Raw genomic sequence first — 27,805 nt, forward strand, 5'->3', positions numbered from 1 at the left:
CTATTTATACTGCGGTTGCAAAATTTGTCCTCCTTCCATCTGGAAAAACTGGTTTTGTAGATGAAGATATCAATGCAATTACTATCTCAGAGGTGGACGTCATTCCCTTAAGGACCCACTCTAGTGGCTCCCAGGCCTTGCTTGCTTGAATTAGAAACCCTGGCAACCACGCGGATCCTCTGTTCCACCGCGAGCCCAGTACAGCCACAGTTCATCCTCTCATCTCTCTTGCCTTTCTGATCCTCCCGTGGCTCTCATTTTCATTAATGGTGCCTTCAGCCTCCTAATTGGGCAGGCTTGATGCTCCGGAGTTATCGCGGATGCCTCAGTCTCTTACTCTTTTCACCTGACCTGTTTCCTAGTTCAACAGTTTTACACGTATGACGTCTCCTATATGTTACAGATTCTAACCCTTCAATGTTTCTCATTTGTTTTTTTTTTCTCCATTCCCATCATCACTGCCTTCCCGCAAGGCCTCATCCCTGACGCCCTGACTCTAGTATCACCGTTCCAGCCCGCACGGTTTGTCCAGGTAAATGTCCCTCAAGGACAGTCTGCTTATGCGACTCCCTCCTCAGAAGTTCCAACAGCTGCCCACTGTCTACAAAACTAAGTCCAAAAGAACCCTCCAGCACGGGAGGCTCCCTCCTCAGTGGCCGAGGCTTATGCCAGTGCTGTGACCTTAGCCGTCGTGATTCGCCCCAAAGCTGCCATCTCCAGCCACACTTCACTGCTCTTGCTCTCCTCTTGGACTTCCCTCAGGCCCAGCCACGCCTCTTTAGACCTCTGAGTGGGGCTCTAAGGTCCAGCACACATGCCAGCTGCTTCATGTCATGTCCTCAAAGTCCCAAACCACAAGGAATAGCCCTGTGCATGTGCTTAGACCAGCTCCTGGCACACAGAAGGCACAAGGGAAGTGTTTGTTTGAGGAATGACTCCCTCTCCTCCATGCTTTCATGACATTTTGTGCAATAGCACGTCTATCATCAGGCCTTCACACACTAAGTAGTTCATTCATTCAACAAAAATGACGGCACGCCCATGGTGTGCAAGGTTCCACACTGTAGGGTTAGTTGGAGAATGATCCACGTCTCCCACATTGGTGTAAGCGTGCCCACTGTATGCACGGCCGTCCCTCCCAGGTCGGTGTGAACGAGTCCACTGTATGCACGGCCGGCCCTCCCACGTCGGTGTGAGCGTGCCCACGTATGCACGGCCGTCCCTCCCAGGTCGGTGTGAGCATGCCCACGTATGCACGGCCGTCCCTCCCAGGTCGGTGTGAACGAGTCCACTGTATGCACGGCCGTCCCTCCCACGTCGGTGTGAGCGTGCCCACGTATGCACGGCCGTCCCTCCCAGGTCGGTGTGAGCATGCCCACGTATGCACGGCCGTCCCTCCCAGGTCGGTGTGAACGAGTCCACTGCATACACAGCCATCCCTCCCACGTCGGTGTGAGCATGCCCACGTATGCACGGCCGTCCCTCCCAGGTCGGTGTGAGCATGCCCACGTATGCACGGCCGTCCCTCCCAGGTCGGTGTGAGCATGTCCAATACACACACACTCATTTCTCCCATGCGGGTGTGACTATGCCTGCTGTACACAGGACTGTCTCTCAAGCATCAATGTGAATGCATCCGCTGCATCCCTGGCTCTTTCCCAAACCAGCAGGTCGCGTCAAAGTACGTAGGGCCATCTCTCTCCCGGCAGTGTGGACATGTCCATCTCTCCCATGGCACTGGGAATATATCCACTGCACACACGGCCATCTGTCACCTCAGTGAGGTTCCCAAAGGAACAAACCACATCTTACTCCTCTTGGTTTCCCCCACAGAACCCAGCACAGGGCATGAAGGACCTGATGACTTCTGACTTAATGAAATAAATGTAGCTCACACAGGGCCGGGATACTGACAATCTTTACACCTCGAGGAACTGAAAAGAGGACAAGGGTCATTTAAAACTCCTGGAGGAAGCAGGAGCTGGCTTACTTCTTCTTTTTGTAAGATTTATTTATTTTAGAGAGAGAGAGAGAGAGCACAAGCCGAGGGGCGGGGGGGGGACCCTCAAGCAGACTCCCCGCGGAGCTCAGCATCCTGGGGTACCAGGAATTAGCCCCTCAACTGCCCGAGCCACCCAGGAACCCCTGACATACTTCTTTGTATTGGACTTTAATCCCTTTCAAAACCGAAAGGGTTCTACCTTGGTGACCAACCATAAGGGAACACCACAAACAGCACAAAACCTGTCAAGTTTAGGTTTTTCAAAAGGCAATCAAGCTAATTGAGCGGCAAACTTTAAAATCTCCATTTCAGCTGCTAACCTTGACAAAATCTAGGTTAAATAACACTGCAGATATTTTAATTTTTAACATACAAAAATGGATATTCAGTGAAGCTGTTATTCCAAATGTAAAAGGAGTCTTTACGTACAAATAGCCTTACTCCGCGGTCCTCTTGTGTACCATTTAAAGTAGGGTTTGCTTTTTTCATATTTAAAGATTTTATTTATTTATTAATGAGAGACACAGAGAGAGGCAGAGACACAGGCAGAGGGAGAAGCAGGCTCCATGCAGGGAGCCCGATGTGGGACTTGATCCCAGGACCCCGGGGTCACGCCCTGGGCCGAAGGCAGGTGCCCCAATAGGGTTTTCTTTACAGGCAGTTTTCCTTAATATAATTATTGCTTATACCTAGGGCTACTAGAAAATTCACTGCCTCTAACTTGTAACTGTGGATATTTATAATGAATACGAAAGTTGTGAAAGGGTGTGTGTCTCCTAAGAAGGAACAGTGGACTGGGCCCTCTGGTCACACCCAAACCCGGCCCCGCCCTCCACCTGCAGCCGACTGGACCGGGCGTAAACACTTGACCCAGGCTGGACCAATCAACCCCCTTCTTCTGGAAAACAACTGCCTTCGGGACTGAGACCCTAGGTGGTGTCAGGGTTGATGAGTTGGCCAAGTGGACACTGGGATGGCATCACCCCGTATGCATAGAGAAGGGGAAACCTATATTCAGATGGAAATAGTGAAGCAAACAGAGAGGCACAAATAATGCTGAGGATTTGGTATGTGGCCAGGTAGTATCTCATTTAATTCTCAGAGAACTCAGTTAAACTCAGGCATTTGCAGTCAAGGAAACTGAGGCAAAGAGAGAGGTTCATGGGGATGGCGGAGTCGCGACGGGCATCCAGCAGTCTGACTCCAGGACCCGGCTTTTTGCTGCGACCGTAGGTGGCCCTGGAGCAGCAGAGCCGGGCGAGGGCCCCGAGACCCCCAGAGCAGAGCCGGCCGGCTCCTATCGGGTTCCCTCAGCTGCCCAGGAGCTGCCTGAGCTTCCCGCCTCCCGGTATCACGGGGAAGACCAATTTCTGCCATTAGATGCTCCCGCTTTGCTGACCACCTGCAGGTTTACGTGACCTGCAGTCACACAGCGGCCCTGCCCCGTCCCGGACACCGCGGGTCGGCCCGGGCCTGCCACGGAGGGTCACGGACGCTCGCGTCCCGCTGCCCGCAAGCTCCCCCGCGGTTGCATCACTCTCTGCGCATGGACAACACGCTGGCGCCTCGTGTCCTTGCACCGGTTTCTGTGCTGCGCGTGCAAACCGGCCACTCGTCTGTGGGAATGTAGGACGAGTAATGCGAAGGGTTTTGGGAGAAGGTGCCTGGGACCCACTTAACCGAGGGCCTGGTTAAGTCAGGAGAGGACGCTTCCTTGCGAGTCGCCGTCCGTAACCTCCGCTACCCACGTCCCTAGTGGGGTCGGGCAGTCGCACGTTAGCTGGAGGAGGTCACGAAGGCCGCGGCTGCTTTCATGCGGCAAAGGAAACCTTTCAAAACAACCGAGAAAGGTAAAACCTGCCCCCATATGCATTTTTTTTTTTTTTGCCAGGAAAGCTTGTGGCGCCCTTTCGCCGGCGTCTGGACACACGCAGATCCCCAAAGGGCTACGCGTGGCCGGTCCCTCGCCTTGTGAAAATGCCGCCTCTCGGCCTCGTGGCTGTCGGGGCAAGAAGGCAAGCGATGGCTGCACCGGCTGCGTTTACACTTTGGAATCACGATGTGTGACTCAGGTACGGGGCTCAGGGCCGCTCGGGCCGGGCGCTGATCTCAGCTCCTCTAAGGCCGCCGGCACCTTCCCTGCGTCTCCGTCCTCGGGCCCGCGACAGCCGGGGGTGCACGTGGGCATCTCAGGGTTGTCCTGAGGTTGAGGTGGCACCGAAGTCCTATCACCCCCCAACGCCCACTTACGGGGTAAGGCGGAAAACCAGAATAACCCGACTTCCTTATTTCCTGACCTGTACAAACTCAATTATCTAGGCCTGATGATCCAGTAATCTGATTTCCACATGACGCCGTGTTCCCTTCCTTCATTCTTCTGGAGGCCAACGCTCTAATTTTATTTGCAGCATTTGGGGGGAAGGAAAGTCCAACGTCTAATTTTTCTGACAAATGATTCAGAGCTATTTTCCTCCGCTTTGTAGGAGACAAACTGGAGAAGCAGAAATGGGAGCAAGTCTCATAAATACATCATGGTGGAGCTTGTCCTTAAGGATCATAAGCTACTGAAAAGAAATGAAGCCACAGACATGTGTTGGTTTTATTTCGAAAGCTGGCTAACAGACGGCAGTAAGAGTAAAGGGCTCTAAAAAAATTCTAAAAAAAAAAATAAATAAAAATTTAAAAATTTAAAAAATTTAAAAAATTTAAAAAAATTTAAAAAAATTTAAAAAAGAGTAAAGGGCTCTGCAGGAAGGACGATAAAAAGAGAGAAAGAATCCTGGGGAAGACTTAGGGGACAACGAAACACCCAGACGCCGTCCCCGCCTCTTCCCAGACATCAGAATCCCTTGTTTGCTGCTTACTCACCGCGCCGGTTTGGATGCTTAGTAACCACCAAAGCGCTGAGGTTATTAGCTGACAATCTGTCACCATGTGGCTTAATAATGGCCAGATTTCGCCCAATATCCTACCCACTGTTGAGCCCTCTGGGTGTATTAAAATATCCCCCAAGGGAAAACCGCAAGTTAAACTAACAGCAGAACAAGAGGACTTTACAGGTAGATGCGCGTTTGGCTGGATTTCGTGACCTCCTTTCAGGTCCTTGCAGAATTTATTTAAGCAGGTGGGAGAGTCAGAATGTGTTAGCTCATAATTTTTTTTTTTTTTTTTTTTTGGAATTGAAACCAAAAAAAGAAAAAAAGAGAGAAAGAAGGGAACAACTTTGAACCTACGTCTTCACCTGCGCGGCCCACGTGCCAAGCTCAACCTCCGCGGGCTCCCCGACGAGCCCTCCCGTCCAGGGCTCCCCGCGACACGGTCTGTGTCCCCGCAGGCCGCGCTCTGAGCTGTTCCCATGGCCAAAGCCAGGTGGAGAAATGGGACTATTGTGAAGATAATTTTAGGCCAGAATACAGGCCAAAACCAAACACTGGTTCTGCTCAAAACTGCCTGGTTGTCCTCATTTCCTCACTTAGCCGTACATGGAGAGACGCCAAGAGCCGTGCCCATTCCCTAGCAAGACTGATGCAAGGTGGAGACTGAGCTTACCAAGTTGGGCAAAGCCCTGCACACCTGGGTATGTTAACGGGAATGAATGCGCTGGGCTGGCACAGAGGGCAAGAAAAGCCTCCGGTGGTTCATCTTCTTCACCTAAACTGGCAGATTTACGGGCTGTATCCAAAGTCCTCACAACTGCATAAGGGGCTGTGCTGGAAAAAGGCCGTCGGCCCCGGGAAAGAACTGCCCGGTGGAGCCTCGGTACCAAACCGTTTGCAGAGTTGCACGCCGCGTCCTCCAGGCCTGTGGCTTCCAGATGCCAAAGCTAATCCATCTGGGAGGAAATTGTCTCCTCTGATATCAACCGGTAATGCCAGTGGCCACAGTCCAGACGCGGGATGTGAGATCACAGGTGCAGTCTGCTCCCGGCTGTAACGTGCCAAGGTTAGGGATGCAGCCAAACCATCTGGACAGGGGTCAGGCCAGGCCGGTGCTGATGGCACAGGCGCCACTCAGACCGGGGTCAGATGGTCTCCGCATGGCTGACGGTGGCAGACTCCTTGACCACCACACTTTAGGCTCCTCCGGGTCCTCTTCTCAACTAGACCTTGGCCCTGGGGTCCCTCCTTCCCCTCCTCATCCTGTCTGTGGCCTCCGAGCCCAATCTCCCCAAGAATCCCGCCAAGTCAGTTTGCTGAGGACCTCCCCGCCCCCCAACCCCCATACCCGGTCACCTCTGGTACCTGACCGAGGTCCTCACTGCTCATCTTCGGTGTCTCACGCTTTCGGACACATCCCTGGCCTCCCTTCAACAAGGTTCCGGGAGGTCATCTTGGCAGGCGCCCCCCACCCGACACACCTCCTAGTGGTTTCTGTTCACCGCCCGACCCTTGCTGCGTCCACCCCCGCTTGTCCTTGCCGGACCTGCAGTTGAGGCTCCTCTCTGTCCTCCAACTCGACGGCCTTGGCACCTACGGCAACAGCCTGGAATAACGTCTTCCTTGACATTTTAACACATATAGGAATAGTTTTGTTTTGTTTTTTTTCATGAACAGTAATGACTGTGTTGCCATAGGAGCCAAAGGTCAAGCATTTTGGTGACAGCAAATGCCCCCAGTCTGCTCAGCAGGGAGCCTTAAGTTTTCCTTTTTGTGATTACTTTGTTTAAATAAACTTAGCAATGACTTAGTAAACTGTGGCGTCTTCCTACTCATTTCACAAAGAGCCAAAACTGAGTATTTTAGTTTTGAGGCTTTATCTTTAAATAAACTGTTTATTTTGGAATAATTTTAGATTTTTTTAAAGATTTATTTATTTATTTGCTTATTTATTTATTTATTTATTTATGATAGAGAATTCGCAGAGGTGACGCGTCCTTTGCATTACGTGGTCACGTTTCTGTGATTATGCTGAGTGTTCTGAGTATCACAGATAAGGGCGGCTTTTGCTCATTAGTTTCAGAGCTGGACTCGTCACCCTCCAAAGCTATCCAAGGGGAGACCCAGCCCCCCAGGCAGTCGTGGGAAACGTACAGAGGTTTCACGGTGGAAGGCGGGGAAGGGGAAGGAGGAGAAAGGGCTGAATGGCACACGGCAAAGCACAAGGTAGAGGACAATCCTCGCTGACACTCCGTGTCCCTCTCTCGCAGGAAGGTCAGCGCGTGGCCTCTGCACACCCGGGCGGCCTCTGCAGCCCACCAACAGCGACTCGTCTGCACCCCAGGTCCCCCCAGCTCTCTCCTGATGCATCTGTACGCCCAGCATCTGGCTCAGCAGAGGCCATTCTGATGATCCATTTGCACAAAAGTCACTGAGGAAGAATAAATCATTATTTTTAAGATTTTATTTATTTACTCATGAGACACAGAGAGAGAAAGAGAGAGAGAGAAAGAGGCAGAGACCCAGGCAGAGGGAGGAGCAGGCTCCATGCAGGGAGCCCGATACGGGACTCGATCCCGGGTCTCCAGGATCACGCCCTGGGCTGAAGGCGGCACTAAACTGCTGGGCCACCCAGGGATCCCCAAGAAATCATTTGCTTCTATCATAATTTTTTCTTTTACATACACAAAGTGTATTACAATCTTTTCTAGGGATCCCCAGGTGGCTGAGCAGTTTAGCACCACCTTTGGCCCAGGTCGTGACCCCGGGTCCCGGGATCGAGTCCCACGTCGGGCTCCCTGCATGGAGCCTGCTCCTCCTTCTGCCTGGGTCTCTGCCTCTCTCGCTCTGTTTCATGAATAAATAAATAAAATCCTAAAAAAAAAAAAATCTTTTCTACTCACAATCTCGTAGGCAAAACAAAGTAAAACAGAAAACCCAACTCCGGTACAAATCCATCTGTGCCCGACGGCCTGGAAAGCGGAGGCAGCGGTCCTGGCCCGCTGTCTGGGAGGAGGACGGGGGGGGGGGGGGGGGGGGGGGAGCTGACCTCGCCCGAAGGCTCGGCCGCCCTGCCCTCCCTGCCCTCCCTGCCCTCCCTGCCCTCCCTCGTACCGTCCACGGGAATCCCAGGCTCACTCACAGCCCCGCGGTCAGTTTGCCGCTCGCTCCCCCTCTGCGCCCCTGAGAGCCTTCAGTGGAAACGAATGTAGACATGGGGGGGAGCTCCCCGTCATTCTTCCGTCACTCAACAAAGCAAGCATCCCTCGTGTTTAGTTGTGCAATCAGGTAGTCCCTGCCCTCGGCGCAGCTTTTCTCTCGTCATGTTTTAAGTCCAGAGAAGTTTTCTAAGCTCCTCCAACATGTCCGGGCCTGGGCCAGACCCCAGGCGTAGGCAGCGAATAGAACAGGCACCATCCCTGCCCCCTCGGAATCTGCGGCCCAAGGGGCATCGAAGGATCACACCGAGCTCCTTCCGAGCTGTGATAAGAATCCCCACGACGGCATCAAGGAAGGAAGCAACGAGACCTGCTGTGTGAGGGCGAGAGGGCGAGGGGGCGAGGGCAAGGGCGAGGGCGAGGGGCGAGGGACGAGGGGGCGAGGGCAAGGGCGAGGGTGAGGGGCAAGCTGCGGGACACGGGATGCAGGATGCGGGATGCGGGACGCCCGGAGCAGGAGATCCACTGCCGGAAGCGAGGTCAGGGAAGGCCTCTCTGGAGGAGTGACCATTACGGGGACCTGACGGGTGAGGGAGCCAGTGGGGCTGACGACGAGGAGCCGAGTGCAGGCTGGAGGGAGGGCCTGCTGGAATGTTCTAGAACCTGGAGGGGACAGTACGTTTGGAGCATCGGCCTCACGCGGGGCCCCGTGAAGACCATGTGCACGTTGTGAGTGCCGCCCCCCCGTGAGGTGCGGACGGACCCCAAGTTCTCAGAAGAGCGCTGTGGGACTGAATACGTGCCCCCCCGACCCCCATGGCCCATGCACCCATGGCCCGGGAAGGACAGCGAGGCGGCGGGCCGGAGGTCGGCTCCCTGACTGCACGTCGTTCCCGCGCAGCCTCGGGTACAGATCGAGGCTCAGGTGCCTCTCTCAGAAGAAGGCAAGAGCTACATCTGCTCCCCGGGCACCCTCCCATCCCTGGGCACCCTCTCCTGCCCCCCAGGCACCCTCCCACCCTCTGGGCCCCCTCCCAGTGCCCTGCCACCAGGCACCCTCCCACCCCCTGGGCACCCCCCCACCCCCCGGGCACCCTCCTGCCCTGCCCCACCCCCCTGGGCACCCTCTCCCACCCCCCAGGCACCCTCCCCCGCACCCCGGGCACCCTCCTGCCCCACCCTGCCCCCCTGGGCATGCTCCTGTCCCCATCCCCCAGGCACCCTCCCAGTCCCTGTCCCTGGGCACCCCCTGCCCCCCGGGGCACTCTCTTGCTCCCAGGCACCCTCTCCCACCCCCCCCAGGCCCCTTCCCACCCCCCTGGGCACCGTCTCCTGCCCCCGGGCCCCCTCCCACTCCCCAAGCACCTTCCTGCTCCCAACCCCTGGGCACCCTCTCCCACTCCCCCGGCACCCTCCTGCTCCCCGGGCACCCTCTTGCCCCCCAGGCACCCTCTCCTGCCCCCCCGGGCACCCTCCCACCCCCCCACTCCCCCAGCACCCTCCTGCTCCCCGGGCACCCTCTCGCCCCCCATGCACCCTCTCCTGCCCCCCCGGGCACCCTCTCCTGCACCCTGGGCCCCCTCCTACTCCCAGCCCCCTGGGCACCCTCTCCTGCCCCCCGGGCACCCTCCCGCCGTATCGTATCGTATCCATTTTCCACGTCACACATTGAATTTCTGCCTGAAAGGATGCTGTGCAGCAAGGAGGCGTAGACTGAATTAATCCAACGTCCCATTTAAAGCCAAACTGCTAATGCTCTCAGTTTGGGTCCTTCTCCACCGGGGCTTAAACCTAGATTGTTAGACGAATTTCGATCTAACCACTCCCCGGCTTCCTGAGTTCACACAGCAGCCAGCTAATTGCCTACGTGCGGACAGATTCGTCATCAAAAAGAAACATCAAGTGCTGCTTAAGTTTGACGATGCTAAGGAAGTGTATTCTGAGAAAAATAAAAATCAAGAAAACTTGTGAATGATGCAATGTGCACCGTAAGGAGCCAGGCGACGCGGGCGTGACTTCCCTGCAGGCGGCGGCTCGGGGCTCATCACAACCACTAGGAACCTCCCTCGGGGTCCTTCGTGCTTTGTGAATCTGAAGCTCAAATACACCCTCAGCACCGCCCGTGAAAAGCCCATCGGCTGCTTTAGGACACTGGGGGAAGGGCAAGGCCCCGCTACACATCGCTCATTGCTTAGCTGGTTTCAAGACAGCGTTTTTTTTTTTCGGTCGGGCTGAGTCCAACACGGGTCCAATCTGGGCTGTTAGGAACCTGACAACGTACTGAATGGAGAAAGTACTCGCAAGTGACACATCTGACGAAGGGGTAGAGCCCAAAATATAGAGAGAACATTTGCAACTTAACACCCAAAATACAAATAGTTTTTTTTTTTAAGATTTTATTTATTTATTCATGACAGACACAGAGAGAGGCAGAGACACAGGCAGAGGGAGAAGCAGGCTCCATGCAGGGAGTCTGACCTGGGACTCGATCCCAGGACCCCGGGGTCATGGCCTGGGCTGAAGGCAGATGCTCAACCGCTGAGCCACCCGGGGGCCCCTATATTGGAATCCTTAAAAATTGGAAAGATAAAAATCCTTTGCAGCGAGCAAAGGACGTGGATGCCCTCCCAAACCTGGCGGCTACCGCCCAGAGCGTGACCGGGACGGGCCCGGCTTACGAGGGACGACAGATGCGGTCACTGGGGGCACGGATCTGCTTTTAATTTTCTGGGCTAGTTCTTGCAAAAATGGTGAATGATCTCTTCCACCCACTATGAGAAGTTCCCGACGGGGACGGAGCTCAGAGCTTCAGAGGCCGCCACCCATCCCTCACCCCATGCAGGCCCGGCGGGAGGCGGCCAGGGCGCCCCGGGGACCTGGGAGCATCCGCTCGGCCACCTGACTCGCCGGGGCACCCGGACTCGCCACCCCTGAGCCGCTCTCCCTGCTCCCGGCCGGGCCCTGCGGGGCGTGAACCCCAGCTGGCCCATCTGCTTCCTCGGCCGGGTGTCCCCGGGGAGGCCAGGCTGTTCTCCGGCGGCGGAGGTGGGGATCTTTTTTCCGACTTTAATGTTTTCTTGTCACTCTTTTCATTCTGGAAGAATTATCACAAAGAGCAATCTTCCATGGAAAAGTTTGGTCATCCCAGGCATGTGCCCCAGACCAGACACATGAGCTGGTTGACTTGCTCAACCTTCTATAACCTCAGATTTCCCGATTAACTCCTTTAATCTTAATTGTTTTAGAGAAAAAAAAAATCAAAGCCTCCAAAGCTCTTTCCTCCTAGTCTCCCGGGCACCGGTGCTGGGTCCCAGGCGGTTTTACCCCATCGCTTTGGCAAAACAATGGCTCTCCCTGGGATTTCCACGACATAATGAGGCTGTTCTCCTGCTTTGTGACTTTTTATCTCAGCGTCAACTCAGTTCTTTCGTTTATAGCTTTAATTTTTTTATTCCTTTGAGAATAACCCAAATCAATAAAGACTCAAGGCAGCACCGCTCGCATTTTTTTTTCAAATATTTCTCTTGCCTATAAGAGAATTAATTTTCTCTTAATTAATTAATTAATTAATTAATTAGTTTTTTAATTAAATCTCCTGTAAGAGGAATTGTATTTTTTCCAGGGAAAAGAACTTTAAATGTTGATTTTTTTTTCACTGTGACCTATAAGGAAAGCTGTTAATTCCAAATCAACACTGACTAGGTAGGTATAGAACCAAATAAATGTCCCTGTTCCACCTAATTAATGTCCTAGTCAGTAATCAGAAGATGTGCATGTGCGGGATCCCTGGGTGGCGCAGTGGTTTGGCGCCTGCCTTTGGCCCAGGGCGCGATCCTGGAGACCCGGGATCGAATCCCACGTCGGGCTCCCGGTGCATGGAGCCTGCTTCTCCCTCTGCCTGTGTCTCTGCCTCTCTCTGTCTCTGTGTGTGACTATCATAAATAAATAAAATTAAGAAGATGTGGATGTGCATGATTATGGATAATTAAATATTCGGAATGTCCAGCTTTTTATGGGGAGCAAGAGTTGAACCTTAGAAATTACAGGAAATGTATGAATTTGTTGAATATTAATTTTCCCTGAAAACCACCTTCTTTCTCATGCTACCTGGTCTCTTTTTAAAATTCTTCTAATTAGGGACGCCCGGGGGGCTCAGCGGTTGAGCATCTTCGGCCCAGGGCGTGACCCCAGGTCCCAGGATCGGGTCCCACGTCGGGCTCCCTGCAGGGCGCCTGCTTCTCCCTCTGCCTGCGTCTCTGCCTCTCTCTGTGTCTCATAAATAAATAAAATCTTTTTTAAAAGACTAAAAGTAAAAAATAAAATTCTTCTAATTACTTTGGTAGTGAAGGATGCAGATAAGAAAGGAAGGAAACACGCATCCCACCCACGACTACATACCTGTTGCACACGCACGCACACTCTTCACACCAGCGGACGGCGATCCGTGGTTTGGGAACGTCACGATCTCTAAAGTTTCCCGTGGAAGATTCCTGTGACCTCCCATGTCCCCGCCCAATAATGCATCTCACACAGGGGAGAAGAGACTTCTCAAGGGAGCGGGGCGTGCTTTCCCGCAGAGGATGGCCTCGTCCACATGAGCATGGAGCTGTGATGTTCGCCCTGACTCTACCTCGGGCAACCTGGGGAGGGTCCTTCACGGGCCGGCCTGGCTACGGGGGTCATCGGCATGGGCTGCCCGGGCCTCCAGGAAGACGCAGGGGAGCCCCCGGCCCAGGCCCGGGAGCAGGGGCGCAGGTGGAAATCCGCTCTGGGCAGTGACTGCCGAGTGAGGCAAGGCCTTCCTGAGCCGGGGGAGCCCGCGACCCAGGCTGACCCGGGGCCAGCGCCCTGGTGGGGAGGGGATCCCAACACACTCGGGGGTGGGGACTGAAGCGGGCGCTTGCACGGCCCCGAGCTGCAGCGTCCGGGCCACCGGAGGGCCCTGCCCACACCTGACTTGCAGTCTCCAGCCGCAGAACAGGAGGGGACGCGCTGTCCTGACGCCCTGGGAAGCCGAGACAATGGCCTGTCTGCACTTGCCCTGCCGGGCTGCCGGGCAGAGCCCAGGGGAGCACACAGGCTACAGTGGGAAGGGGTGGGTGCTTAGGTGGTGCTCAGTGGTGCTCATGGTGCTCAGTGGTGCTCATGGTGCTCAGGTGGTGCTCAGTAGTGTTCAGGTGGTGCTCAGTAGTGCTCATGGTGTTCAGGTGGTGCTCGGTGGTGCTCATGGTGTTCAGGTGGTGCTCGGTGGTGCTCAGGTGGTGCTCAGATGGTGCTTGGTAGTGTTCAGGTGGTGCTCAGTGGTGCCCGTGATGCTCAGGTGGTGCTCAGGTGGTGCTCAGTGGTGCTCAGGTGGTGCTCAGTGGTGCTCAGGTGGTGCTCGGTAGTGTTCAGGTGGTGCTCAGTGGTGCCCGTGGTGCTCAGTGGTGCTCAGGTGGTGCTCAGTGGTGCTTAGGTGGTGCTCGGTAGTGTTCAGGTGGTGCTCAGTGGTGCCCGTGGTGCTCAGATGGTGCTCAGTGGTGCTCATGGTGCTCAGGTGGTGCTCAGTGATGCTCATGGTATTCAGGTGGTGCTCAGTGGTGCTCATGGTGTTCAGGTGGTACTCAGTGGTGTTCAGATGGTGCTCAGTGGTGCTCATGGTGCTCAGGTGGTGCTCAGTGATGCTCATGGTATTCAGGTGGTGCTCAGTAGTGGTCAGATGGTGCTCAGGGCCCGGCCACCTGCTGGCGTCTGCGCTGCTGGGAACCGGGAAGGGAGCCGTTCCCCTTCCACCCAGGAGGCCACACTTGCCCTCCGATTCCTCTACCTCTGCACCCTTCCCGGGACTACCTCGCCCGGGCCTCCGTGTCTACAGCAAAACTTCACCTCCTGAACACGTGCAGCTGGGGGGGCCGCCCGACGGCAGCAGGCTGCTGGTTAGGCGGTCACACTTCCTTTGCAAACCTCGCGCTGCTGTGTGGTCCTGGGAAGCAGGTGAAGGACCCCCCTCGCCGCCTCCCTCCCTCCCGTGCTCCCCACTGGGCCCTGCTGGTGCCCGGGGCATCCGCCTCCTTACCAGTGCGTCCAGCTCCCAGGCCACTTTCCCTCTCAGCACGGTCTTGCCCTTGTGCCACCCCCTCGAGGCTCCATGGCCCTCTACCTGCTGGGCCTCGCAACCGCTGAACCACTGTGGCCCCTGCAGGTTAAGGGTCACTTCTCTCAGGGGTCACGGTGCTGGGAAGCGACGCGAAGGGCTGGGGGCTCTGGCCTCAGGGGACTCCTACTCCTGTATACACGAGGTGTGTAATCGAGACCCTGCGGTCTACACGCTGGAGCTTCAGATTCCTCAGTTCAATTCAGTAAGTACTGAGCACCTGCTGTGTACACATTCACACGTGGGGGGCGGGGAGCGAAGCTAAGACAGCTCCCTGCTCTCCAAAAGCCACGAGTTCGAAGGGCGACGATGCAAACAGGTGAAGGGGAGACTTGAACTTGCAGGATACAGAGCGTTCTGGTTGGCAGACGCCGCCGCGAGGCTTCTAGAACGAGGAACTGGCGGGGCGACGGCCTGAGGGCACGCGGCCTGTGCGTCCGTCTCGGGGAAGCCTGTCGAGCCTCTCGCACCACGATTACCCGCACCGCCTTTCCCTCCCTCTGCCTCTACCTCAGATCTTAAGCCACTAGTCAAGGAGTTTGGACTCGTTCCTGGAAGAAATGGGGGTTTCTGGAAGATTCTTTTTAAAAACTTTGAATAATGGAGAAAATGAATCCTCTACAAAACGGAAGAGAAGAGGGTCACAGACGCTTATGGGCCCTTTGCTCCGTTTCAAGAGTCATTAGCCGACGACTCTCTTTTTCCGGAATGTGCCTCCACCCGCATCTCACACCATCTCACAGCATCCGAAGCAGATCCCGGCACGGCGGCCCCTCTTCCCTCTTGCATACAGCCGACGGCGTGCAGCTCGGGGGGTGAGGGCTGGCGAGAACACGGGCTGCGCCGTCAGCGTAGAGGACGAGGACACGCTACCACCACCGGCTGTCCCGTCAATGATCGGATTCACCATCGTCTTCATAAACGTCTTAGTTCGTTCCTCCGCGTTTTGGGTTGGTCCAGGTAAGGTCCACGGCTGTGACGGTTGCTGCCTCTTAAAGCCCGTTTGTCGCCGATAGGTCCTGCCTTCCCATCTTCCTCTTCATCTTTTCCCTTGCAACTCATTCGTCGGAAGAAACCACCCGCTTGTCATGAAGAGGTGCCGCGGTCGGGAGCTGCGGATTCCGTTCCTGTGCTGTCACTGAGCGCTTCCTCGGCCCTGTGCACTTCCTGTGACTTGGCAGTTGGACGCGGAGGCTTGATCGGCTACGGGTTCCTTCCGACGCGGCAAGGCTAGTTCCCAGGGGCCGGGGGGCCCTTCCACCGGGAGACGAGGACCTGGCCGGTGGCTCTCCACGGCGCTGGCCGTCACCGGGGGTCAGGGCCAAGGCCCGCGAACTCCTCAGGCGACGCGTGTGGTGCTATTCCACCTCCACGTCGCCATCGCCATCGCCACCCGCAGGCGGGAACACCTGTGTAAGGTGCTCATCCCACCATCTAATGGTTGGTGACCCAGGGATACACCTCATCAATAAAGGCAAAACACGACCCATCAATCAATCAAGAATTTTAATTCTTCCTATTTGTCTATTATTTTTCGAAATGTGCTGGTTCGTTAGCATCCTCCACTGGGGACAAATGGACTTTGAGTCACTATTGCCTCGTGTCCATGTTGTAACTGAGTCACGAGTCTGAGCCCTGGGACTCAGCCCCCGGCAGCCACCCGCACTGACGCCCAGCGGTTCCATCTTTGGCCAGGGGGAGCCTCACGAAGGCTTCGGAGTCCTTGTCGCGGGAGCCCGGTGACCGGTCTCTGATAGCATCCCTGCCGTCGTGATGACAGGATATCCCAGGCTCATCCTCCGTAGTTTCTGACTCACGCCTGGAATTAGCCAGTTCTCCCAGGAGCCTTCATTCTTTTTGGTGGAAATGAGATTAATGAGCCACAGCCCGAGCGCCTGGAGGACTCCAGCACATTCAGGTCCACTTCTGCTCCTTTGGAGGGGGGCAGGCAGGGTGGCCTGGCCTGAAAGACTCCCAAGAGGGAGGCGAGACCATGAGAAGGGAACGGGTGGCCAGTCGGGAGCTACTGTGACCGGCCAGGCAGGACGGCAAGGCTCTCCATCAGTCGGTGGGTGTGGGGACGGGAAAGAGGCTCAGAGTCGGGGAAACTGGGGGCGACGTAGTCTGCTTTGTCCGTTCAAGACAGTGGGGACGAAGGTGGGTAAAGGAGGACGGACCTGGGTCCAACGCCACGTCTCACTCCTCAGCTTCCGAGGCTCGGTGCCCTGAACCGTGGGGCTGGGGGGATTGGGACAGTCTGCCTGGCGGGGTTGTTGGGAGCATGAGACGAAGCTGCAAGGGAAGTGCACATCCTACAACGTGTGGTACCTGCTCCAGCTAAAAACTGCAAGGCGAGATCTCCATCCCACCCCAGCACGTCTGGCTCCCTTCAGAACGTGAAGGGGCCGGCCTACGTGCTCACGGACGGTCAGTAACGCTCCAGCATTTGCCTAAACCACATTTTATTGATTATCTTATTGGAGAGATGACATAACAGATTTAATGTTGCCAAGGAAAAGCAGATCGTGCGCTCTCCTGGGGGCCACTTTTTTTCTTACATCTAAGAAGACACGTTTCACTATAGAAAAGCTCAGAATAACGTTTTCATTTAAAATTGCTCCCATAAGTGACCATCAAGGAATTGAAAACAAAGAATCTCAAATACTGACCAGTTGAGTCGGAGTCTCTTAAAACCGTGTCCAAGAGAGTTGTTCTGATCATGATTCATGTAGCGCTCTGGTTTCACAAAACAGAATATTGCTTTAAGTCAATTCCTTCCCAGAACCTTCCCTGCCCACTACGTCAGTGATATCCTGTAAACCCTCGAGGTTATTTGCTTTTCTGAGATACGGTTTTGACGGCTCCATCAGAAGGATTTCCCAATCAAGATATCGAGGCTAGAAGTAGCTGCGCAGCAGTTACGAGAGCCACATTAAGTGTTGATAAGGGGGGATTAAAACAGTGATAATATCTCCACTCTTTTAATTGTGCAAGCAAAACAAACTTTTTTTTAACAATTTCAGACAATAGAAAAGAGCATAAAAACTGAAACTAACCCAAGGCTCGGCCTGCCAGAAATAACCACCTTAATTCTTCTAAATGATTTTCTCTACGCACATAAAAATGTCTTAAATATTTCATCACGATGTACATTCAGTCTGTAGCGTGCTTTTCTGATACAATTGTGAAATACAAAGTTACACTTATTAGTTCAATGTATTGTAACCAGCTAATGTGTTTGTACAGGAATGAACCAGCCACCTCAGAATTCTTTTTTTTTTTTTTTTAAGATTTTATGTATTTATTCATGAGAGACACAGAGAGAGGCAGAGACACAGGCCGAGGGAGAAGCCTGCAGGGAGCCCAAAGCGGGACTCGAACCCGGGACCCCGGGGTCACGCCCTGACCCGAAGGCAGACGCCCAACCGCTGAGCCCCCGGGTGGCTGCGTGGCTTTTAAGACTCAGAATCCGAAGCAGTTGCGTGTTGTTGCGCAGCTGGATGGCCGCGCAGTGTATATTCTAGTTTCTCTGACTAGCACCTCATAGTCAGACATTTACATGACTTCCGATGTATTAATATTTTTAAAAATTCTTAACCAAGACCAACAGACTCTGAATCAGGTCTGGGTGGGTGATGGATACGTTCTCGTCAATCTCTGTGTATGTTTATAGTTTCCATGATTTAAAAAAAAAAAAAAACACACAAAAATGGTGCTTGAGGGCAGCTTTTAAAAAACCATTAAAAATATACATGACTGTCATTAATGATATTTAATTTTTTAACAAAAATCTCGTAAATTTCCTCATCTCCAAAACCAAATCCCCGTCTCTGACGACCCTCCGACCGGTACTCAGGGATGTAGCAGTTTGCCCTCCTGCAGCAGCCACACTTGCCTCTGAGATCTGGGGAGGCTTCTCTCGTCAATGCGGGTGACTCTTCCTTCCTTTTCTTAAAAAAGTGTACCCGCATCGCCCTAATGAGAGGGAACGCACAAATATACCGCGGTGCAGCTACTCTGGAAAACCGTCTGGCAGCTCCCCAAAAGTTAACCCTAGAATTGCCACAGGCCCTGCTTTCCACTTCATTCTGGAACGGTCTCCCCACAGAGCAGAGGCGGGGGCAGGCACCCGTCCTCCGGGGTCAGGCTCACGGCACCTGATGCGGCCTGGCCCACCCTCCAGCCCCAGGGCAGGCCTACGGTCTGCTGCCACTGACTCCCTGGCTTACCGCCAGGCTGCTGTACTTCAAGGTGCCTGAGGGCCTGCCCCCTCAAAAACCTGCAAGGGGACCCCACTGAACGAGCTAGGCAGATGTTTTTAGTATCATCTTTCTGATTCTTTGATTTGTTTAAAGGCTGCTCAAGTAATTTTATTTATTTATTCATGTGAGACACACAGAGAGAGAGGCAGAGACACAGGCAGAGGAGAAGCAGGCTCCATGCAGGGAGCCCGACGTGGGACTCGATCCCAGGACCCCAGGATCACGCCCTGGGCGGAAGGCGGCACTAACCACTGAGCTCCCCGGGCTGCCCGGAGGCAGGGCCTTTAAGGTCACACTCCTGTTTCCCCGCTTGCTAGTGACGAACTTCACCTTCCACACGCAGCATTAGGATTTACTCGAGCCTCTCAAGCATCACTGGAGGCTGCCGGCCACTCCTTCCTTTCGACTCAAATCGCCTTCTGTCATCACTTTATTTTTACTTATTCAGAAGATTCTCAAAAATGTTCAAATAGTGAAGGTATCTTTTCTAGCTGAGCTCAAAGGTGACATTTTCTTAATTGGCCAGAGAACTTAAAACACTTCGGCTATTTCTTTTTTTTTTCCCTTTTCCTTTTTTCCTCTCTCTCTTTTTAATGTTTCAGCTATTTCAAAGCGATATCCATGAGAAACAGTCTTACATTTTTAAAAGAAATATTTTTTATGTGCATCGCTCAAAAAAAGAGCTGATTTTAAAGTTTAGCTTTTGTAATCCTCAATGAAAACTAAAGGCTGACTCACATTTTTTAAAAAAGCTATTTGGAAACACTAGACATAAGCACCTGATAGTAAGCAAGTTTGCCAATGTCTCATTTTGGGGTGATCTAAGGCAAAGTTTGAATTATGTCTTCATTTTGCCAAGACTTAAAAATGTATCTTTTACAAAATATTGTATTTATTTATTTATTTGAGAGAGAGCATGAGCGGGAGAGGGGCAGAGGGGGAGGGATAAGCAGGGTCTCCGCTGAGCCGGGAGCCCGACGTGGGGCTCGATCCCAGGACCTGGGATCATGACCTGGGCCAAAGACAGATGCTTAATGGACTGAGCCAGCCAGGTGCCCCTCAATTTGCCTTTCACAAACCTGAAAAGGCTTTATATTCATATAAATTTAGGGAGGCTTCTTTCATCTCACCCCTACCCCCACCCCGTACCCCTCCACCCCTCACTCTCTCCTCTCACCCAAAATGAAACTTGATGCATTTTCCATTCGCAGCAGCAGCAGCAGCAGGAGTAGTTTGGTCTTTCGTAGCCCCCAATAATCTTAATTATTACCCCCCGCTGCCCTCCCCACGACCACGCTGGGCCATCTGATAGTCTCTCCGTCTCCTGTAACACGTCACCCCAGCCTCGCCCATGGATCCCACAGAATTTCTGGAGCAGCCCTGGCTCCTTCCTACTGCCCATTTCTCACCCAGTTTCCACATGTAATTTGATAACCACACGTACGCCCCCACCAACATCTCCTAGAACGTAAATGATAAATGATCTTATATCCCCGGAAACCGATCGTTCCTTCTCCGGCTCAGGCCTGTCTGAACTGCTCTTGGAAACACGAGACTTGTGGGGCTCTCTCCTCCTGGACGCCGGACCTATCGACCCTGCCACCCCTACGACGAAACAGCCAGGGTTCCGCGCGGGTGGGGTGACGGCAATATTCGCCTTGACGCTGCCTCTCAAGCAGCACACCCCCCGGTAGCAAGAATTCCCAACTGGCAGTGGGGGATGCCCGACCCCTGGCCTCTTCCCCAGGCCAACACAGAGGTGTGAGAGGTGCTCAGGGCACCAGGCTTCCGGAGGCCCCACTGACGATGGGCATCGGGGCTCTCCCATCGTTCTGAGATGTCCTGAAATCCTCCCGTAACCGACCCACTACGTGGACTCCGTGGAATGGTGGCGTCCTAACCATCTCCCTACATCCAGACAAAGCACCGTAGCTCCCGTACGGTGAAGACGGCATCCTCTAATCCTAGGATAACCGTTATCGTTCTTCGTAAAGAATCCAAAAGACAGCACGAAGCAAGACTCGCACGGCAAGACGTGTTCAACAACCAGACGACTGACGCCAGGGTAATGGCATCCGTCTGCCATCCCTCTGCGGGGGCACAGGCCTTTCTGGCAGAAACTGCAAAGATCCCGTAAGAAGCAAAAGCACCAGCGGCGATCCATCACGGGCTACGCTAGCAAGTGACCATCTGTCGGTCCCGAGGTCGTGCTTCTGGACGCCACGACACCAGCAAGAATATCATAATTTAAAGGGGGGAACAGACCTTCGTCACCCCATTCAACCAGGGCCAAGGCACACACGGAATTAAACACACAGTGTCCTTTCCTCAATTCCTTCCATGCCCAACACCTGCACTACAGCTCTAACGTCCTGACTTCTTCCCCGCCAGAAAACAAGATCAGGTGTCGGAGCTCGGACTCCAAGTGGAAGAGGCCGTCATCGACGTCGTGCTCTGCTCTGCAGCTTACTGTGCGACGAGTACGCAGGTTTCTGCGTATCGCCCTGGGAACTGGCCGCTGTTTCCTCCCCGCTCCCCAGCTACCTATTCTCAGGTTCGGCCCGAGGTACGGAAGGTGCAAATTTCCACCACAGTCCGATCGCTTAAGGGTTTTTGTGTTTGTTTTTCCAATTTGCCTTAGAGTCTGCTTCGGGCTTCATACCCGCAGGTTCCAGTGTACCCACAGACCCACCCTGCAGGAATTATGCAAACCTTACACAACTAATATTTGTGAGGTGTATTAGGATCCTGGCACATAAAAGGGCACTGAAATCCAAAGCAATTCTATAACTTTGTTTTTAATCGGTTGCCAGCTGGATTCTAGAAGCTCCTCGTTCCAGCTCCCAGGCATGAACACTGCTACCGTTTTATGTGTAGTTGTTTTTTTTTTTTTAAAGGAAAAGTCACATGAGGCTAAGGTAATGTAGCTTCAGGAAGGCTCCAGAAATCCCAGTTGTTCAGAAACACGTTAACAATGCACAGTTCTTGGAAACGCAATCAGAGGGGCGCCTGGGTGGCTCAGCTGCTTGCGTCCGACTCTTGATTTCAGCTCAGCTCAGGTCATGATCTCAGGGACTCGGACCCGCCTTGGGCTCTGTGCTCAGGTGGGCGTCTGCTTCAGAGTCCCTCTCCCTCTGCCCTCTGCCTTCCTCCCCTGCCCGAACACACTCCCTCTAAAATAAATAAATCTTAAAAAAAAATAATAAATGCAATCAGACTAAAACCTTTCACTGGAGAGCTCCTCTGAGCTCTACTCCGTCCGGCTGCCATCCTGGAGCGAGCTGCCCTGAAACCTCTCCGCCTTCCCATGAGCAGACTGAGATGGAGCCGGGCAGCCCACGCCAGGTGAGGTGTGGTTAGATAAAGCCAATCCCCTCTCAAGCCCATCGTATAGACGAACCACACATAAAAGGCCAAATGCACGGCTTCTAGATGACGTACATCGGGATGCCCAGTTAGATTTGGATTCAAGATAAACCATGAAGAATTACTTAGTTCAAGTGTGTCCCAACTATTGTGTGGGACACACTTCGAATTCATTGTTTATTTGGAATTCAAATTGGACAGGGCGACCTGTATTTTTACTTGCTAAACCTGGCAACGCCAGCCAAGGGAAAATTACAACAGCTTATTTTCAATTGACATTGTACTACCCTGCACCGACGGAAAACACAGGCCGAAAAAAGTATGTAATTGTCTATTTTGTTGTAACGATTTCTGGTACTTAAAAGTGGCAAAGGTCTCAAGGTTTAGAAATGACATCAGAACAGGTAAAAGGTAGAAGAAAGGGGCTACGCGGGTGTAAGGGTCACGCGGCACATGTGAAGATCCACACGCCAGGAGATGTGCTGTGACACAAATTCTGTGATTTAAATGACTTAAGCTGTGACTTAAAGCAAAGTCATGCCGCACACAAGTCAGTCTTATTTATGGTCACCTTCACTGGACGGTACCCACCAGCCCCGCACGTCCAAGGGAAGAGCTATCACTGCCAAAGGCACACACTCTACTCGCCTACCTCTCTCGGAATTGCCACCGTCTTCTAAATGAAAACATTAATTTTTCCAAACTGTTTCATTCAGTGTCTTACAGCAAAGCAAACATCCGATTCCCGAACTAACACGTCCCATTTAAGGACAGATGCTTCCGAAAGGAAGCGAACTGTCGGCAATGCGATGGCAGGACTCCGTTCGCTTTGGCGTCGAGACCGCCAACCCGCGTGGAAACACCTAAAACGTCCCTTTCACTGTGGCAGCGGATGCTGCAGCCACCACCTCCCCAGGCCCCGCTCTCACAGGGAGAATTACTGCTTCACAAAGTCTGACCGGACACCGCAAACCCTGGGCCAGGGTCCTCCTCCTAAAAACACAAGCACGCTTAGACCTGGCCCAGGTGTCAAGGTGAATCTGAGACGTGCCCATTACTGATGCTTTTGGGCTCTCTTGAGAGCCATTCTGGATCATTCAGGTACCGTGAGGGGTCTTTTCCTAAGTTCTTTGATCTGATTCATCCAAAATGTGTGGTTCTGGGAATCTGACTTAAAGGGTTACTGAGCTGGGCCTTCCGAAAGCAAAACACTTTGTGGAAGAAGTCAAGTCCTCGGTGAGACTTTACTTCTACTAGTTAGTCTTTTTTTTTTTTTTTTTTTTTTTTTTTGACTGTTGTGCTAAATCTGAGCTGGCACATTATTAGCCTTTTCAAATTAGGCATATAGTAGGCTCAGCTGAATATTTTCTTAATTTGCACATTAAGGTTTGCCACAACAGCTGGCACCGTGCTGCAATGTCAGTGGAGATCCTCGATCTACTTAGCCTGAGCGCACGCGCAGAAGCTCTGCCTCGGGGAGGATGACCTAACGGGCACTAAACGCCAGCAAACACTATTAATAACGTTAATAGGAACAACAGTGGCTAACATTTATTGACCGCTTCCTAAGCCCCATGCGCTCTAAGTACATGTAATCATTTAAGACTTCCAACGACCTTATGAGGTTTTATTTCCCCAATTTTGTAGAAAGGAAAACCGAGGATGGTTAAGTTACTTGCCCTAAATGACACACCTGGCAAGTAACGTCAGCTTTGCGCCTGGGCAATCCAGCTGCGGAGCCTGCGGGCTTAGCCCTCTGCACCACTCCCTCAGCAACCTGTCAGAGGGCGGAGAAGCGCTTCCGCCTCGCAGGTCAGGTGTCACGGGAAGGAGAGGTCACTCCTTGGACTGTGCTACAGACCTCGGAGGAAAGGAGGTGACCCGGCTACAGGAATACGAGTGACCCTTCACCCCCCACTCCCAAGCAAGCGCGGGCAACCTCGCCGTTCTCATGAATGCGTGTGCGAGGCATTTATGGTTCACGTAGAGGCCTTAGTGTGCTGATGAGAAGGTGTTGACACGTATCATATTGTGTAGGGTGGGGTCTCCCTTCACGGACAAGGACATCCTAGATGTTAGTCACCCAGAGGAGAGCTGTCAGGCCAGAACACAGGCTCTCTAGCTGGGTGGCTGACTGCACTCTCGAGCTCTCCTGGTTTTGGTCCACAAGGGCCAAGACATGGGCCTCGGTGATGGGATGGGATGCAACAGTCTCTGTGGGGAGTGCAGGGTCATGAGGTGTGTGCCTCTTTTACCTGCGCTTGTTTCCCTTCTGTCCTCCTTGAGTGTTGGAAAAGACCTCTGGAAAGTTCCAGCATATCTCAGAGGTCTCAGTGAGGGAGTTTTTAAATGAATGGGGCCATAGAAGAGCAGAGGGTGGCAATGGTGGTGGTGGGGAAAAGAAGAGAATCCAGAGGGGAGAAGGAGAGGGATGAAGAGGAAGCCTCCTGCAGCCTGCCATCCTCCTCCCTCATCAGCAGCCGAAACTTGGGGGTGCTGGCCTGTACTCGAATTCGGAGGAGGTGCTCCTCTATGCCTGTACACAGAGGTGCTGGAGAATGGTCTACAAAATAGCCATGATGGTTCATACCACGACCAACTTCGAAAGAACTGAAGACAGTCCAAGTGTTCGCTCTTCCTTCTTTTTAAAATACGAGTGAATAGGGATCCCTGGGTGGCGCAGCGGATTAGCGCCTGCCTTTGGCCCAGGGCGCGATCCTGGAGACCCGGGATCGAGTCCCACGTCGGGCTCCCGGTGCATGGAGCCTGCTTCTCCCTCCTCCTGTGTCTCTGCCTCTCTCTCTCTCTATGTCTATCATAAATAAATAAAAAAATCTTTAAAAAAAAAAATACGAGTGAATAAATGTAGACACTATGGTCGTTGACCACGTCCACATACGTGCAGGTGTCCACAGCCGCAGGAAATGCTATGTACACACTGAGTGGCTTTCTTAAGCTAAAAAAGTCCCCTGCCAAACCTTATTCCTGGCTCAAGAAAGTATCGCTTTGAGAATTTTACTGGAAGGGTAGAAAAGGAGCAGGAAGAGAAGAAAGTGGAAGAAGAAGGTGGGGGAGAGGGAGGAGGAGGAGAATAGAAGAGAAGCCATCAGTGTGGACTGAGCAGAGCCTTACTGAGATTGACGGGGAATGAGGCAGTTTCATTTCAGGAACCGTCACCCTCTCTCCTTGACCAACACATCTATTTTTTTTTTCCTAGAAAAGATATTTTGGTTCCTGAAAACAGCCTACCTTGGGATGCAAAGAATCTCACGAGATATTTACGCCGGTTTTTATGTTATTTTCCTCAAACCTACTCTAGCTCTAGCAACACAGGGATCTTCAAAGAGGGAAGGACGAAGCTTCAGCACTCGGTAAGGTGTGCACGGGACGTGACTATGTCTTCTGGGGTCAGGAGAGCCCCAGCGCTGGGAGGCTGCGATCGGCTGGCTCTGACCACCACCAACACCCCAACCCACCAACCAGTGCGTGGACGCGGCTGAGGCTGCTCACTGGGCCCAGCAGCCCCTCGCTCCAGCCTCGGCCCGGGCAATCCTGTCATCCCCAGAAGAGCTGGGTAAGCTCTAACCCCGACCAAGGAAGAGAAAACGTCGTGCTCCTTAGGGAAAAATGCGACCTACGCTGCCTAGTAGGGCTAACGCAGGTGCCAACTGCCAGGGCTGTCGGTGCAAATTAGGAAGACGAAGACGAGCCACGAGATACAACTAGAGGAAGAACCTGCCACTGGTGCTACCGGCTGCTCCTTTCTCTGAGCCTTGAGCTTCATGGAGACGTTTCTAGTGAGGAGGGAAGTAAAGGAGCCTTTCCCGTCCTTTAGTGAGCACCTGCTGGGAGGGTCCCTGGAACTGCCTCGCAGGGCAATGCCCTGGGGGGGGGGATGCGCATCCGCTGGGGTCCCCCGTGGATATGGGGCTGCCCCCCGCTGGGGTCCCTGGGGGGAGGGGAATGCCCACCCGCTGGGGTCCCCTGGGGGGAGGGGATGCGCATCCGCTGGGGTCCCCCGTGGATATGGGGCTGCCCCCCGCTGGGGTCCCTGGGGGGAGGGGATGCGCACCCGCTGGGGTCCCTGGGGGGAGGGGATGCGCACCCGCTGGGGTCCCCTGGGGGGAGGGGACGCGCACCCGCTGGGGTCCCCTGGGGAGGGGATGCGCACCCGCTGGGGTCCCCTGGGGAGGGGATGCGCACCCGCTGGGGTCCCTGGGGGGAGGGGATGCGCACCCGCTGGGGTCCCTGGGGGGAGGGGATGCGCACCCGCTGGGGTCCCCTGGGGGGAGGGGACGCGCACCCGCTGGGGTCCCCTGGGGAGGGGATGCGCACCCGCTGGGGTCCCCTGGGGAGGGGATGCGCACCCGCTGGGGTCCCTGGGGGGAGGGGACGCGCACCCGCTGGGGTCCCTGGGGGGAGGGGACGCGCACCCGCTGGGGTCCCCTGGGGGGAGGGGACGCGCACCCGCTGGGGTCCCTGGGGGGAGGGGACGCGCACCCGCTGGGGTCCCCTGGGGGGAGGGGACGCGCACCCGCTGGGGTCCCTGGGGGGAGGGGATGCGCACCCGCTGGGGTCCCCTGGGGAGGGGATGCGCACCCGCTGGGGTCCCCTGGGGGAGGGGATGCGCACCCGCTGGGGTCCCTGGGGGGGGGGGACGCGCACCCGCTGGGGTCCCTGGGGGGAGGGGATGCGCACCCGCTGGGGTCCCTGGGGGGAGGGGACGCGCACCCGCTGGGGTCCCTGGGGGGAGGGGATGCGCACCCGCTGGGGTCCCGCGCTCCCAGCCCCGCGGAGCCTGCGGTGTAGCCGGAGCCGCCCCGGGGTGCTCGGGCACCGCCCGCGGACGCGACAGCGAGGGGCGCGGAGCCCAAACCCGCGAGGGGGTTTCCTGGGCTCGCAGCGCGGAGGAAGCAACATACAGGAAACTCCTCTCAAGTCGGGAAACTTTCCCTCAAAATGCTCGTCCTTAGGGGGCGGCCAGGAAAGCCCCAGCTGCTCCTCCAGGCGCCGCGAGGACCCGCGTCCGGGAACCGGAGCCCCCGGGACTCGGGAGGGAAACCGCGCGGGCGGGGCGAGGCGGGGGTGGGGTCCCCGGCGGGGCGGCGGCCGCAGGGTCTGCAGGACCCGGTCCCGCCCCCGCCCCCCGCGCCCCCGCCCCGCCCCCGCCCCGGCGTCCGGGCCCCGCGAGTGCGCTCCGGGAGGCGTCCAGGGCCGAGGTCGGGCGGGGGCAGCCGCGGCACCGCACGCGCGTTCGGGGAGCTGAAGCCCAGCGCGAGCTCCGTGGGGCCGGGCCGGGGCCGAGAGCCGCCTCGGGGCCGCGCAGCCGCAGGGGCCGGGACGCACGAGCCCGGGTCCGCCGCGGGGGGGGCTCCGGGACCCGGGACCCCGGGAGCGCGGTCAGCGTCGCCCACCGGGCTCGGGCGCAGGCGCGGCCACCTGTTCGCGGAGCCCGTTGTCCCGGCCCGCCCCGCGCCCCCCGCCCCGGCCCCCGCCCCGGTACCTGCCGCGAAGACGCAGAGCGCGAACACGGCGCTGCAGACCATCGTCCCGGTGCGCGGCGCCGAGCCCGGCCCGAGCGAGCGCCTCCCCCGCCGGACGGGCTGCGCGGGGCCGCGGGGAGGGCGGCGGACAGGCCGGGGACGGCGGCGGACAGGCAGGCTACGCGGCGCCGCTCCGTCAGCCGCGACTCCTCCGGCGCCCGGCGCGCTCCGGCCCCAGCCCCGGCCCCGCGGCCGCCGCGCCGCCCCCGCGCCGCCCACCGGGGCTCCAGCCCCGCCCCAGCCCCGCCCACGAGGGCTCCAGCCCCGCCCCAGCCCCGCCCACCGGGGCTCCAGCCCCGCCCACCTGGGCTCTAGCCCCGCCCATCAGGGGCCCAGCCCCGCCCACGAGGGTTCCAGCCCCGCTCCAGCCCCGCCCACCTGGGCTCCAGCCCCGCCCACCGGGGGCTCCAGCCCCGCCCACCGGAGGCTCCAGCCCCGCCCCAGCGCCGGCCCAGCCCCGCCCAC

At 55.4% G+C, this 27,805-nt stretch overlaps 1 protein-coding gene across 1 annotated transcript in view; it reads right to left on the reverse strand.

Moving 5' to 3' along the window:
- PARM1 (prostate androgen-regulated mucin-like protein 1) overlaps positions 1 to 27,537 on the reverse strand; it is an 80,374-nt gene extending 52,837 nt beyond the window's left edge. Inside the window, exon 1 of the mRNA XM_072725013.1 lies at positions 27,301 to 27,537. Coding sequence (XP_072581114.1) covers positions 27,301 to 27,343 — 43 coding nt within the window. The 5' untranslated portion in view covers positions 27,344 to 27,537. The remainder of the gene's footprint in view (positions 1 to 27,300) is intronic.
- Between the last annotated feature and the right edge of the window lie 268 nt (positions 27,538 to 27,805).

The sequence above is a fragment of the Vulpes vulpes genome, chromosome 10, assembly GCF_048418805.1.
Source record: "Vulpes vulpes isolate BD-2025 chromosome 10, VulVul3, whole genome shotgun sequence".
NCBI lineage: Eukaryota > Metazoa > Chordata > Mammalia > Carnivora > Canidae > Vulpes > Vulpes vulpes.